The 13,988-nt window shown below is 33.6% G+C and overlaps 1 protein-coding gene across 4 annotated transcripts in view; it reads right to left on the bottom strand.

Annotated features, from left to right (window-relative positions):
- Window positions 1-13,988, bottom strand: part of NBN (nibrin) — a 47,610-nt gene that overhangs the window by 19,603 nt on the left and 14,019 nt on the right. For all 4 annotated transcript variants that reach the window (XM_045806003.2, XM_045806006.2, XM_045806005.2 and 1 more), the window contains exons 6-11: window positions 11,930-12,047; window positions 10,734-10,927; window positions 7,548-7,645; window positions 4,562-4,688; window positions 2,751-3,026; window positions 356-800 (exon numbers count right to left, since the gene is read on the bottom strand). In XM_045806003.2, the coding sequence (XP_045661959.1) occupies window positions 356-800; window positions 2,751-3,026; window positions 4,562-4,688; window positions 7,548-7,645; window positions 10,734-10,927; window positions 11,930-12,047 (1,258 nt within the window). The remainder of the gene's footprint in view (window positions 1-355; window positions 801-2,750; window positions 3,027-4,561; window positions 4,689-7,547; window positions 7,646-10,733; window positions 10,928-11,929; window positions 12,048-13,988) is intronic.

Here is a 13,988-nt window from a genome sequence, read left to right as displayed (position 1 = left end):
TTTGTTTCACCAACTTTCTTCATTTTTCTGTGTCTGTTTCCTCTATTAAGGCATCTCCTATACTTACCATCAAGGCCAAAGGTTTGATATAGTAGTATAGTAATAGTATAGTCTGCAAATCTATTAAAACAATCATGAATAACAGTTTTATTTGTTGTCATTTATTATATACTACCAAAGAAAAACCGTATTTTTAATGTTTACCTTATCAACTAACAAATTCTTGTACTTAATACTGGGTGTTGAAGATACTTTTTTCTCAAGGAAACAGAGTGAATACTTATACCGTCACAAATTTCTTTTTAACATTTTAAGTTTCTATTTGTAGTACTTCTCATTAAAAAATGTTACTTACAGATATTCTGTTACTTTCTGATATTACTTCATCATCAGAAGTGCCATTTGTTTCTATACCCAATCTTGGCCTTTTTCTAATATTGACATCTTCCTCTTGTTTTTGAACTCTCATTCCAATTTCTAACTCTGGTTTTGTGTCCTTGAATAACTGATCTAATACTTCATCTTCTATGGCTAAATCATCAATTTCTTTTCTTTTTTCTGATCTTAGTTTTTCTGTAGAAAGAGATTTACTGACAAAATTTTTCACAGTGGATTTTAAATCTCTATCTGTAAGTAAATTATCTGGTTTCTTTTCCACAGGCTTATTCTGAGATAGATGCTGCTCCTTATTTTTCCATACTGAGGGTGTAGAAGGTTGTGTTTGCTCTAAAAGAGAACAAGACATTTCTATTCTTGCTGATTTGGGTGAAGAAATTTCTTGATTTTCTTCATCTCTTTCCCTTAGATTTAAATAAGGAGAAAAGAAAGCAAAACAAAATGAACACAGGTAAGCAATTTTTTGGTTTGGCAATATTCACTCCCCCCACTTAATTCACAATATTTTTAATTTTATTAATATCACTGGAAATAAAAAAAATTGGACATCAGAAAAAAGGCATAATTCATATGGACACTAATGTTTTCATAGGACTATCAAACCAATGGCTAAAACAATAGGGAGAGGTCTATCTTCTCTGCTAAGGCAGAGTAGGATAAATCAATGTAGAGGAGAAGGTAGAAAGATATAAAAATACAAAGCACTTGTTGCCAGGAAGCAATAGCTTACTTTACAATGTAGGGAACTTGTAGGCAGGGAAAAATTACCTTGGGAATAAAATCTGATGGGTTAATGAGAGCTAGATTCAAGATAATAAGTCAGAGTGGCTAAATCTGGAATACAGTACAGACTATATACTGCAAGTAATACGTGAATATATGACTAAGAGTTTTCTGTACAATATTGTTTCACTCATTAAGTACTGAGTAAGTACTTTATTCATTTAAATTGTACTAAGGTTCAAAGAGAACATAAAAATGTGGATCTCTGCTTCCCAGAAGTTTACTGAATTCATGGTAAATTGGAATAGTCAAGGTGATATTTTAGTAATACTAACCTACTATCAGGGTACTAGACAGACTGATCAAGAGGTTTTTCTAATAATTCAGGTGGTCAGAGTTTGAGTCAGAGGGTGGGCAATACAAACAGATGAAAAGGGAGGAATTTATAAAACAATGAAAATAAGAATCATACTACTGTTTGGGGGAGGCAAAAGAGAAAGAGTCAAAAATTTTGACAAAATGAACTCTTAATAAAAAAATATGTATTCGATGACAGAGGGGAAAAGGTTTATGCCTATTATTTGGGAAAACAGCAGAAAATTCCTGTAGAAAAGTAGAAGTGAAGCTTAAGGGATAAGTTAGGGCCACATATATTGATCATTTGTAATAAAGTTATGAAACTCTGAAGGTACAGTATACGGCATATAAAAAGTAGTGTTAGAAAAAGGGAAAGAAGTCCCCAAAGGGGGCAAAGGGGAAAGTCAGACAGACAAAACAACCAGGAGAGGCCAACTACGACAAAAACCAAGACACTATACAGAAGAGAAAGGTTCAAGAGTTGAATAGCACCAAAAGGCCACTAGAGTTGGCAACTGTGCCAGTGGTTACTTTCAAGGACATCACATCAAGATGCAATATTGCTGGTTAAGAAATGGGAGCAATAACAATAACCTCCTTTTCTAAGAAGTTTAATAATTACTGTGAAAAACAAGAGGCAGTAGCTAGAGGAAAGAACCAAGTCAAGGGAAAGTTTTAAAATACAAAAATGAGATAGAGCTTTTGAATAGTGAACGACCTAGAATAATTAATAGTGCTAGAAAATGGGGCGCCTGGGTGGCTCAGTTGTTAAGCATCTGCCTTCGGTTCAGGGCATGATCCCAGAATCCTGGGATTGAGCCCTGCATCGGGCTCCATGCTTCGCTGGAAGCCTGCTTCTTCCTCTCCCACTCCCCCTGCTTGTGTTCCCTCTCTCACTGGCTGTCTCGCTCTCTGTCAAATAAATAAATAAAATCTTAAAAAAAAAAAGGTGCTAGAAAATGACAGAATAATTGAGGGAGCATGGTCCTAGAGGAAGTGAGAGAAGTTCAAAGAACTGAGGCGTGGGAAGCTCTTCTTCAAAAGGAGTACAGCAAAGTGAAACAACAGATAAGCTTAAGGTACACAAGAAAAAAGGGGTGAGGGAGAATCTATCTATTAAAAGACCTTAGTGAAGAAGCAGACATGGGACATTTCTGAGAGGGAATGAGGTCAAAGGGTCAGTTTTCTACAGAAGCATAGTCCAGCGCAACAGGCTAGATGCCATTCTCTTAATATTTTTCAGAGACACAGAGAAGTATTATTTACAAACATACCTTTTCTTGGTAGAAGGCTGAAAGTAGTTTTTGATGGAGTTGGTCTGCAGCTGCTGAGAAGGCTGACCTCCACTTTTATTTACACCTGAGAATTTAGTTGGTGAAAGCTGGTAGGTTGGGATTTTCAGCCTTTCCAGAGTATTTGATACTGCACTGTTATCATTAGAGATTATTTTGGGGGGTTCCCTCACAGTGGATATTCCTTGTGAGGGCATTCTGAATTTTTGTTCCACTCTGGAGATTTTGATTTCTTTAGGTCTTTCACTCAAATCCATACTGCAACAAAAGAAAAGAATGCAATGTAAACAATAAAATTTATAGCAATTTTTATCTAGAAAAAAAGTCCTCTAAATAGTACTCATGTGATACAGCTTTAGAACATAATTATCTTTAGACAATAATTAAGGGAATATATCTCACTATCCCAAAAAAACTTGCTCCTTTTTGATCAACGCTCCCTAACGACAAATGATAAAATTCTCGTCTTCATTCCCTATAGCACACAACGTCCAGCATACTCTACTATAAAAAACTGTCATACACACACTGAGTATCAACCTAGTATTCTATTATAAATTAAACTAGGTGATAATCTTAGATAATTTTTTCTTTGTTTAAAATTTTATAATTATTTTCACGCAAAAAATAAAAAAAGGAAAATCAGAAAAAGAACAATCTATAACTCCAGCATCATACATAATGAGATATTTAGATCCCATTTAGATCTAAATGAGGTGAATTTAGATTCAGATGAATTGATATGGTTATATTCCAGCCAGATGGCAGGAATATAGATGAATTGATATGGTTACATTTAAGCCAGATGGCAGTCCCTAGAGTAGAATATAACTCTATACTACCAGAAAAATATTTAAAACACACACGCATACACACACACGGTTCCACAATGTATGGTTACATAAACTGCCTTTAATATTCTTATTTCACAAAAAAACAAGTGAAGTGGTCATATACGTGACTTTCAAAATAATAGTTTCTCTTTAAAAACTTACATCTGGACTCAATATAAAAAAAGATGTATTAAAAATTTAAATATGATCTAATATAGTGATATCACAAGTATTTTTCAGTATGAATAGTTCACTATGTATTTAAAATATAATACACTCTCTTAAATGAAAAATACCACAGAATACAAGTGACCTCTGCTTGCTTAAAAAAAAACTCCCCAAAGAACAAAAAACCTCTTCAAATAGAAAACCACTAGAAAACTATCTTTATGAGCAAATATTAATTATTAAGATAGCCAGGTAGACACAAAGTATTGCTCCAAAGTTAAAGTAATATTCAGATAAAGGCAACATCGTAGTACAAATTTATTCCAAACTTGTTTCAACAGTCACAAATAAAGTAGTGTAATTCTTTACAGTCTTCCATGCACATTTGTAAGGAACAACAAAAAAACTTTACCATAAGACAGGGGTTAGCAAACAACGGCTTACAGGCCAAATCTGGCTTGCCACTTATTTTCATAAATTAAGTTTTATTGGAACACAGCCACACACATTCATTTACATTCATGACAGCACATTATGGCTGCTTTCATTCTACAATGGCGAAGTTGAGCAGCTGTGACACAGATCAATGACTCACAAAGCCAAAAGTATTGACTCTCTGGTCTTTTATAGAAAGTTTACTAATCCTTGATCTAATATATTATTTTCCCTGGCATCTCATTCTCCCATGCTTTATCTCCTAAGAGCTGATTTGATAAAGACACTGACTTTACTTCTTGAATATACTATTAATTTATTGATAAAATAACAAGTTTGTTAACAATGAAGCTTTACCATGTATCTGCTTGCTCTGATTCCGTGTCAGCTACGTATGTCGTGGTATTCACTGGGGCACTTGGCATTAGCTTTTCACTGACTGACAAGCCTTGGGAAAGGCCTGGCCCTGGAGTCATCTTCAGTGCTGTAAATCACACAAGTGAAAGGAAGAATCATAACTGTTAGACACAAGATGGACATTTTGCCACTTAAAATGGGTAGACTGTGCCATGCTGAGGGAATTAAGTAGGCAACATAGAACACAGTTATCTTCACTCAGTGGAACCAATAAATGTTTAATGAAACAGCCTAAAAGCAGCCTCTTGGCATCTGTAATGGGCTCATCTAAATCAAATCATTTTAAAGCTACATCATATCCTTTGTGAAGTATTACAACTTAAATAAAAATAAAATCAACTTAAGTTATAATTCAAATTATGGTTTAAGTCAGGAGACAAAAAAATTGCATTTCTTCCCCACAGAAAGAGTATCAACTCTACTGCTGACACAAATCAAAATTAATGTGAGTTTCAGTTTCTGAAGGCATACTATTTGAAAAGAAGACATAAACAGTTTTAGGCATAAATTCTGTGGCCACTCCAGAAAACCTAATGATTACTTCATCTTCTAATTTACTAGAATAACAACTTAATTCAAGTGTCACTCTCTGGCATACTTTGCTTGAACCTCCCACCCCACACTGAGTTAGGTATCCTTCATTTCTGCTTTCATACCACCCTTTACATCACTATGCTAACTTTCAACACACCTGTCATTAGCTATATGCCTTAAGTTATCTAACCTCTCTATGCCTTAGTTTCCTCATCCATTAAATCAGGACCATTTTGTTTTGAGGACAAAATGAACTGATACATGGATAGCACTTAGAAAAATGCTTGGAACACAATAAGTACAATGCAAGTATTAGCTGTTATTGTCATCATCACTTTGTACTACACTTGCTTACTTGTTACTTTCCCTTATTAGACTTGAAATCTCCTTGAGAACAGGAACTGGTTCTTGTTCATTTCTAAATCTCCAGTCCCTGAGCAATGTTTGGGACATGACAGATACATAAATAAGTTAATGGAATTAAGTCATTAACTGAAAATTTTTAAAAAGTTCACATCTAAGCTAAATCATCACTTGTTAGGTCATGACATAGGATGTGCTTAGTAAATGTTTATTACTAATTCCAAATTCTGCCACTTTCCATGTATGACCCTCTTAGAAGTTCACTGTCATTTCCTTAAAAACATATATCCCTAGAATTCATTTCAGCTTGCATAGAGGTTTGTAAAAAACAGTAATTATAAATGTTTATATTATCACTAAAAGAAACTGTAAGTTGAATCTAATGACACAGAATAAGGGATGTTTGTGAACAAAAGATTTACAATATTCCCCTTGCTAAAAACACTACAGGGGCAGGGCTTTGATTTGCTCACCTCTTTATTCCAAGTATTTAGAATAATTACAGGTATGTAACAGATGTTCAATAAATCCTTGCTGAATTCATTCACAAAAAAACAAACATGGATGGAAGAAAATAAGGAGGGGAGAACAGGAGGGAGAGACACATGCATTTATTCTATTCCCTACCAACGGGTTGTATTCTAAAATTGTTTGTATGTCAGATGTCTAGGACCTGGAGTCTACACAGACCCACCTATGAGTATGTGCAAGAAGTAATACTACTAATTAAAATGTTGATTTTTACTCCTTATGACTCTGTTTCTAAATGAAGTGAAACAACAGAAAAGGTACTGGTCTAAGTGTTCAGAAAACCCAAATTTTAGGATTGGCTTGGCCATGAATTATTTATGGAATCTTAACTGTTCTCAACCTTACGAGCTCGCTTACCTTTTAATAGAAAGACAGATTAGATGATCTCTAAGGCCCTTTTGGCCATGAACACATTTCCAACAGTGGATGATAAAACTTTGTTGCTCCACACTGGCAAAGATAATCCTGTGTGCCAATAATTTAGTTCAATTAAGCAAATATTCATACCTAGTATAAACAAGTACTATGCTTGGTGCTGTCAGGGAATCCAAAATGAATTACAGCTTATAACCAATTTAGTGGCTGAAAAGGCATGGAAACAACTGGTTATATTTCAAAGTAGGAAGAAAGTCTAGCTAGAATGCAAAAAAAAGTTATTGGGGTATAGAAATAGAACAATTCTGACTTGGAGGAGAGTTATGGGAGAGAAAACAACTTAGAAAAACTTCATGAAGGAGGTGAGCATCTGCCAAGTGAGTTAAATTTTGAAGAGCACTGTTGGCATTCTAGAACAGGGACCATGATGAGCAAGATCAAGGAGTGTGGAAACTCTAAATAATATGGCACATATAAAATGTAGGGAGATATATTTTTTAAAAAAATGAGGATGGGAGGAGAAAGGCTAAACTGTTGAGGGCTCAGAACTCTAGACGAAGGGCTTAGGGTTTTATTTTATAAATAATGAGCTAGTAAAAGGTTTTAAGAAAAGATGATTCTACTGGCAAAGTGAAATGTTAACTGTAGAGATGAGTATGGAGGCAGGACCATTACTGGGCACAATCATAACAGCCCTAAGGAAAGGAAGACAATGGAAGGTTCAAGTGGGGCAGTGGCTGTGAGAACAGGAAGAACACATCTTGAGCAGAAGCTCCACAGGGAGAATTTCAGGTCTTGTTTTAGCTTTATCTTGGTGCTTGGATTTAACTGAACTTATCAGATATGTCTGTTTGCTTGTTAACTGTTTGAAGCCTGACCTTTAGCATATAAAGTTCACAGTAACATAGTTGTACTTTATTCACCACTTCTTTAGAAACAGTGCCCTGTACTACATGGCAGCCACAAGTATTTAGCAAATAAATAAATGAAATGGTAAACAGATGAGTTTTAAAAGATGGTGAAATGGTCATCCCTCACAAATACAGAGTAATGTGCACACAGCCTGCATCACCAAGTTACAAATAAAGTTGTTAAAGAATCAATAAAATAATGCTTTAATTACCTGTATTGGGCTGGCCCTGAGGATCACAGTAAGTCTCTGTAGTCATGAAAATGACCGCCAATCCAATTTCTGCTTCAGGAATAGGTCTAAGCCCCTGCCTATAAGAATAAAATACTTTAAGCATGACAATATATTAAAACTAACAACTTCTATTAACGTGATGCCAAGTGGAATCTTTTTATTCCTTCCCCAAAGAGAGAAGACAATTTCATGGTATGGAGAGAACTTCAAACACACGGAGTACTGGCCTAATCAACTGGGGCAATGTTCTACTGGGCAAGCCCACCACCTTTAGCAATTCAGCCATCTCATCTATAAAAAAAAAAAAAAAAGGCCTAGCATAAAGGAGATAGAGCCTTCCATTTCTGAAATTCTATAATTTTCAGAATAATAAGAAAACAGTAATACCAGATGAAGCAATTTTTATAAGCACATCTATTACTAGGATCCAAAGATAAAACTTAAAAGAGAGACAGAAGAGGGGAGAAAGGGAAGGAGGGAGAAAAGAACAAAGAAATATCGTAAGCTGTATCTATACATGTTTTGTAATTTTAAGTTTAGTAAATAAAGTCATTTTTACCAAATTTACATGTATTAAGGAATCTTCTTAAAGGAATCTTAGAGTGAACCTACCTTCTGTTGTCTACTATGTGAATGAAACAAAGACAATTTAGTAACACTGCTATATAAAACTATATCTCAGACTTTAAGAACTACAAAACTCCTTTTAATATTTATTACAAAGATGTTTTAAGTGGTTGTAGTAGTTTAAAAGGTATTTTTCAAATGCTTAACATTTGCTTTTTGTATGTCCTAGGTTAATGTAACAGAACTCTACTATATGTGCAATTATGATAGTACTACATGAAAATATATTTTTAAAGTATTACGATCAAGTGATCACATATACCTATTGAATTCAGGCAATTCAATATTGGTGTTTTATTATCTTACTTTTTTGAAACTGTAACTACATTATGTAAATTAGTTAGAAAGACTGGCTCCATAAAATAAAAACATTTTAAATATATAAATAATAATAATGTTATACAAATACAAATAATTACATTATCCTAAATGGGAAAACATCCTAAATGGGGAAACACATCCTTTTAAAGTCAATAGTGAGATAAATGTGGCTACTAATACTACCTCTACACAACACTGCTCTAGAAGTACCAGTAGGTACAAAACAGAAAGAGAGAAAAAAGAGAAGTATCAAAAGTATAAGGATTAAAAAAACAGGATAGAAACATTATTATTTATAGATAATATGATATCATTTTATTTAAAAAAGGCTATAGATACATTAGAAATAAAAGGGGAGTCTAACAAGGTGGCAGGATATAAGATTAATATCTAAATGTCTACTGAATTTATATATACCAGCAATAAACAACTAGAAAATTAATTACAGAGATAATATTATCTATTTATATTCTACCTACCAGACATATATCTACCACAGAATATGTAATACCTAGGAATACATCTAATAAAAGGTACTCAAGATCTTTACTGTTAATTCTCACCAAATTGATTTGTGAGTTCAATGGAATTCCTAATCAAAACCCAACAGGGTTTTTGAAAAGATAATTCTAAAATGTATATGGAAAAATAAAGAGCCAAGAATGGACAGCATGCTTCTAAAGAACAGCAGAAACATTTGCAATACCAGATATGAGGACTTACTTGAAGTCACAGTAATTAAGACAATGTGTTAAATGCGGTGTTGGTACAAAGACATATTGACCAATGGAAGAGAGAAAAGCCAAAAACATTCCTATGCATGTATAGGACTTTGATATAAAGCAGAATCAATTCCAAATAGATTAAAAGCAAATTTCAACAACAAAGTATCAAAACACTAGCAACAAATTAGTAAAAAATATAGGTGAATATCTTTTTGATCTATGAATAGAAAAAAGATTTCTTAAAATACAAAAAGCACCAAATAAGAAAGAAAGAGGTTGTTAATTTTTAGTATATTAAAATTAAGGACTTTCATGTATCACATGGTAAAACATTAATTATGAAGTGGTAAAAGATTTTGAAATGTATACAAGTGAAAGAAGGATTAGTATCGAGAAAAAGAAATAACCTCTACAAATAAAAAAGAATACATAAATATACAATTACCATATGATCCAGGAATTGCATTCTTGGGCATTTATCCCAAGGAAATAAAAACTTACACTGACAAAGAAACTTGTACATGCATGTTTATAGAGGTGTTATTTTTAACAAAAACTGGAAAAATGGAAGAATGACTCAAAAACTGTAGTATACACATATATACACACAATACTACTCAGCAATGAAAAAAGATGAACGACTGATACACATAACTTAGAGGGATCTCCAAGAAATTGTACTGAATGAGAAAACCAGTCCTAAAGTGTATATGCTATGATTACATTTATACAACACCTTTTTGAAAGACAGAATTTTAGAAATGGAGAATAAATTAGTGGTTCTCCAGGATTTGGGGACATGGATTAGGAGGTGGGGAGGGAAGGAGGGAAGTGGGTGTGGTTATAAAAGAAAAACAGGAGGGATCCTTGTGATGGAACTGTTCTGTACCTTGACTAAGGTGAACATATGTACTGACAAGTGATTAAAATTGCACAGAACTAAAACACTCACACAAAAACTGGGATATCGTATAAAAAATACAATTAGAAAACTGTGTAAAAGACATGAGCAGATATTTCAGAACAGGGAAAAACAGATGTCCAATAAATAACGGTAGAAATGTTAAGCATCACTGGTGATAAGAAAAAGAGAAACAAAAATCACGGGATATGATTATATATCCATTCAATTAGCAAATACGGTGAAGTCTAACAATACCAAGTGTTGAAAACAATGTGCATCTACTTATCTCTTACATACTGTGGGTGGGAGTATAAAGTGGAAAACAGTTTGATACTACCTCCAGAGGTTGAGTATTCACATAACTTACGACCCAGCAGTTCTAAACCTTAGGTAGATTTTCTCCAAAGAAAATCTTGCAGAAGTACCACCAGGAAACGTACAAAAATGATCTCAGTAGCAATGTTTACACAATAAAATGTAATTCTTATATATCCTTTTACACTGTTAATTTGGTACAATAAAAAAGTTACAGATAAAATTGCCTTTCTTTCTTATTTATTTTTTTTACTCATAAAGATAATTCTGTACCTTTGGAGCTTATCCATGATTGAGTGAATCCATTTTTTCTGAGAGTCAGGAATTAGAGTCTGTGAATTTGTTATTCCTACATCAACAACACTAATTCCAGGAGCTGAAAAGAAACTATCTTCTTCTTCATTTTCTTCTGTTATCAACCTAGCATCTCCTCCTCCAAAAACAATTGCCGAACTTAACTTTTTATGCTAAAAATAAAAATAGAAAAAACATAATGAAATAGCCACATTCAGTTCCTTGAATATGTTCTTTCAAATTTATTTTAATTCCAGTATAGTTAACAGTGTTATATTAGTTTCAGGTGCACAATATAGTAATTCAACACTTCCGTTTACCCAGTGATCATCACAAGTACACCCCTTAGTCCCCATCACCTATTTCACCCATCCCCCCACCTCTTCCCCCCTGGTAACCTTCAGTTTGTTCTTTACATTAAGAATCTGTTCCTTAGTTTGCCTCTCTTTTTCTTCTATTTGCTCATTTGTTTTGTTTCTTAAATTCCACACATGAATGAAATCATGTTATTTGTCTTTCTCTGACTTATTTAGCTTAGCATTATACTCCAGCTCCATCCATGTCACCGCAAATGGCAAGATTTCATTATTCTTTATGGCTGAGTAATATTCCATTGTATATATACTACATCTTCTTTATCCATTCATTTATAGTAAGGAAGTAAAATAAAAGTAGAATTGAAATAGAATTGGTTCTACTTTTTGAGAAGACAATCCAAGCTTCCACTCAGAAAATCCCCAGTTCACCAGGTATCTTTGCAGCCCTGGAATTGTTATATTCTTTGCACTTCCTTGTCATACTTAATTCACAGTGCTCTAACTGTGGGCTTGCTTGAATTTTCCACCTACAACATAAACTCTCTGATCCCCATTTCGGCACACAAAAGACATTCAACAGCTGTTTACTAACTGACCAAGTAAGGACTTAAATCAGTTTTCTGTCCCCACCTCCTCACTTAAATATTCATATAAACTTAATTAATTGGCCAATTAACATATGTCAAAAAAATATCTCATATACATGAATACCAGGCAAGTTCTGGTGCCCAGACAGTTTCACTTCACACTTCTATACAAAAATCTCAAAAAAAAATAATAAAAAGTAACAACTGTTGATAACAGTAATATTTATCCTAGTTTACGTTTTCTTTAGGAAAATTTAGCTCGTACGATTACCTGTTTGGCATTTAGAAATACAAACGTTTTCCCTTTGAAGATTTGCTTTCTTTCCTGTCGTCCTGACAGATCAATGTTCTTATTTCCAATAGCTGGTTCATCAATAGGTGGGTAAAAGCTGTAAAAAAAATTTATTGTATATTTTAATTATATATCATTCTATATGTATACTGTGAAATTTATAAATAGAGTGGCTATCTAGACACTAGGAAGGTTTAATTTCCTTAACATCATTAATTCATCATTTTTTTTTTTTAAAGTAAGAGTTTTATCTGGGACAAAATGGTGACAGATACCATATAAAACAGCATAACTGTTCCTTATTTTCTGAAAAAATATGATCCAAGGGTAGACAATCCTAAAATATGATTTAATATACATGAGTCGAACAAGTTACGTGAAGTATAAAAGGTTGAAAGAGACACTGTTCATAAAGATCAAATTCTATTCGCAACTTGTGTTTCCTGGGAACCAAAGTGTGTTAACAATGTTCACATCCAACTCAATGAACTACTATTTTAAGTGCTTTATCCCTTTGGAGAAACTCAGGAAATTTTAAAACTTAAAATATTTGTCAGTTTAAATAAAATTTCCAAAGTGAGACTAGAAAACACAATCTTTGGGGGCACCTGGGTGCCTCAGTTCATTAAGCGTCTGACTCTTGATTTCAGCTCAAGTCATGATGTTGGGGTTGTGGGAGCATCAGACTCCGTGTTGGGTGTGGAGCCTGCTTGGATTCTCTCTCTCCCTTTCTCTCTCCCCCCACCAAAAACACAATCTTTTAGCTCTTTAACATAATGCTACAAGAACATCTTAATCATCCATGAAGATGAGGGAAAAGAAGAAAATACATAAAATTAACAGAAAATTTTTAAGCCTCACATCATTCCAGTTTCAACTTTCTGTATGATCAAATCTTTTGCTATGGCAATACTGATCAGTCTTTCAGCTTAACTCTCTACCTTCAAGTAAAAATTACTAATTACTAATGCTCATGGATAAGGAAACTCAACACTGTCAAGATGTCAGTTCTTCCCAACTTGATCTATAGATTAAATGTAATATCCCAATGAAACCCCCAGCAAGTTATTTTGTGGATACTGACAAACGGATTCTAAAGTTTATATGAGAGGCAAAAGACCTAGAACAGCCAACATAATATTAAGGAAGAACAAAGTTGGAGTACTAATATGACCCAAATTCAAGATTTACTATAAAGCTACGGTAATCAAGAAAGTCTGGTATTATGGAAAAAAAACAGATAAAAGAGAATAGAGTGCGCAGAAATAGACTAAATATAGTCAACTAATCTTGAACAAAGGAACAAAGGCGGTACAACGGAGCTCAGATAGTGTTTTCAACAAATGATGATGATACTGGATATTGGACATTCACATGCAAAATGAATCTAGACACAGACCTCACAGTGCCCACAAAATGGATCACAGACCTAAAGTAAAATGCTAAACTATAAAACTCCTAGAAGATAATATAAATAACATAGAAGAAAATCTAGATGACCTTTGTTATGGCAGTGACATTTTAGATACAACATTGGGCATGATCTATGAATATTAAGCTAGACTTCATTAAAATTTAAAACTGCTAAAAAAGTATTTTAAACTTCTGCTCTGTGAAAGACAATGTCAAGAAAATGAGATGACGTAACAGAAAGTGGGAGAAAGTATTTGCAAAAGACACATGTGATAAAGGACCGTTACCCAAAATATACAAAGAACTCTCAAAATTCAACAGTAAGAAAACAAACAACCTGATTAAAAAATGGGCCAAAATTCTGTAGCTACTTCTTGCTAGACACATCTCCAGAGGCAAGGGAAACAAAAGCAAAAAATGAACTACTGAGACTTCATCAGGATAAAAAGCTTTTGCACAGCAAAGGAAACAACAAAACTAAAAGGCAACCTAGGGAATGGAAGAAGATATTTGCAAATGTTTTATCAGATATCCAGTATCCAAAATATATAAAGAACTTATTAAACTCAACACCCCAAAAAACAAAAAATCCAATCAAGAAATGGGCAGAAGACATGAACAGACA

The sequence above is a fragment of the Ursus americanus genome, chromosome 9 (genome assembly GCF_024610735.1).
Source record: "Ursus americanus isolate L20-20 chromosome 9, mUrsAme1.1.p, whole genome shotgun sequence".
NCBI classification, from domain to species: domain Eukaryota; kingdom Metazoa; phylum Chordata; class Mammalia; order Carnivora; family Ursidae; genus Ursus; species Ursus americanus.
Note: the sequence above shows the minus strand (reverse complement) of the source record. Positions and strands in the feature narration are given on the sequence as shown.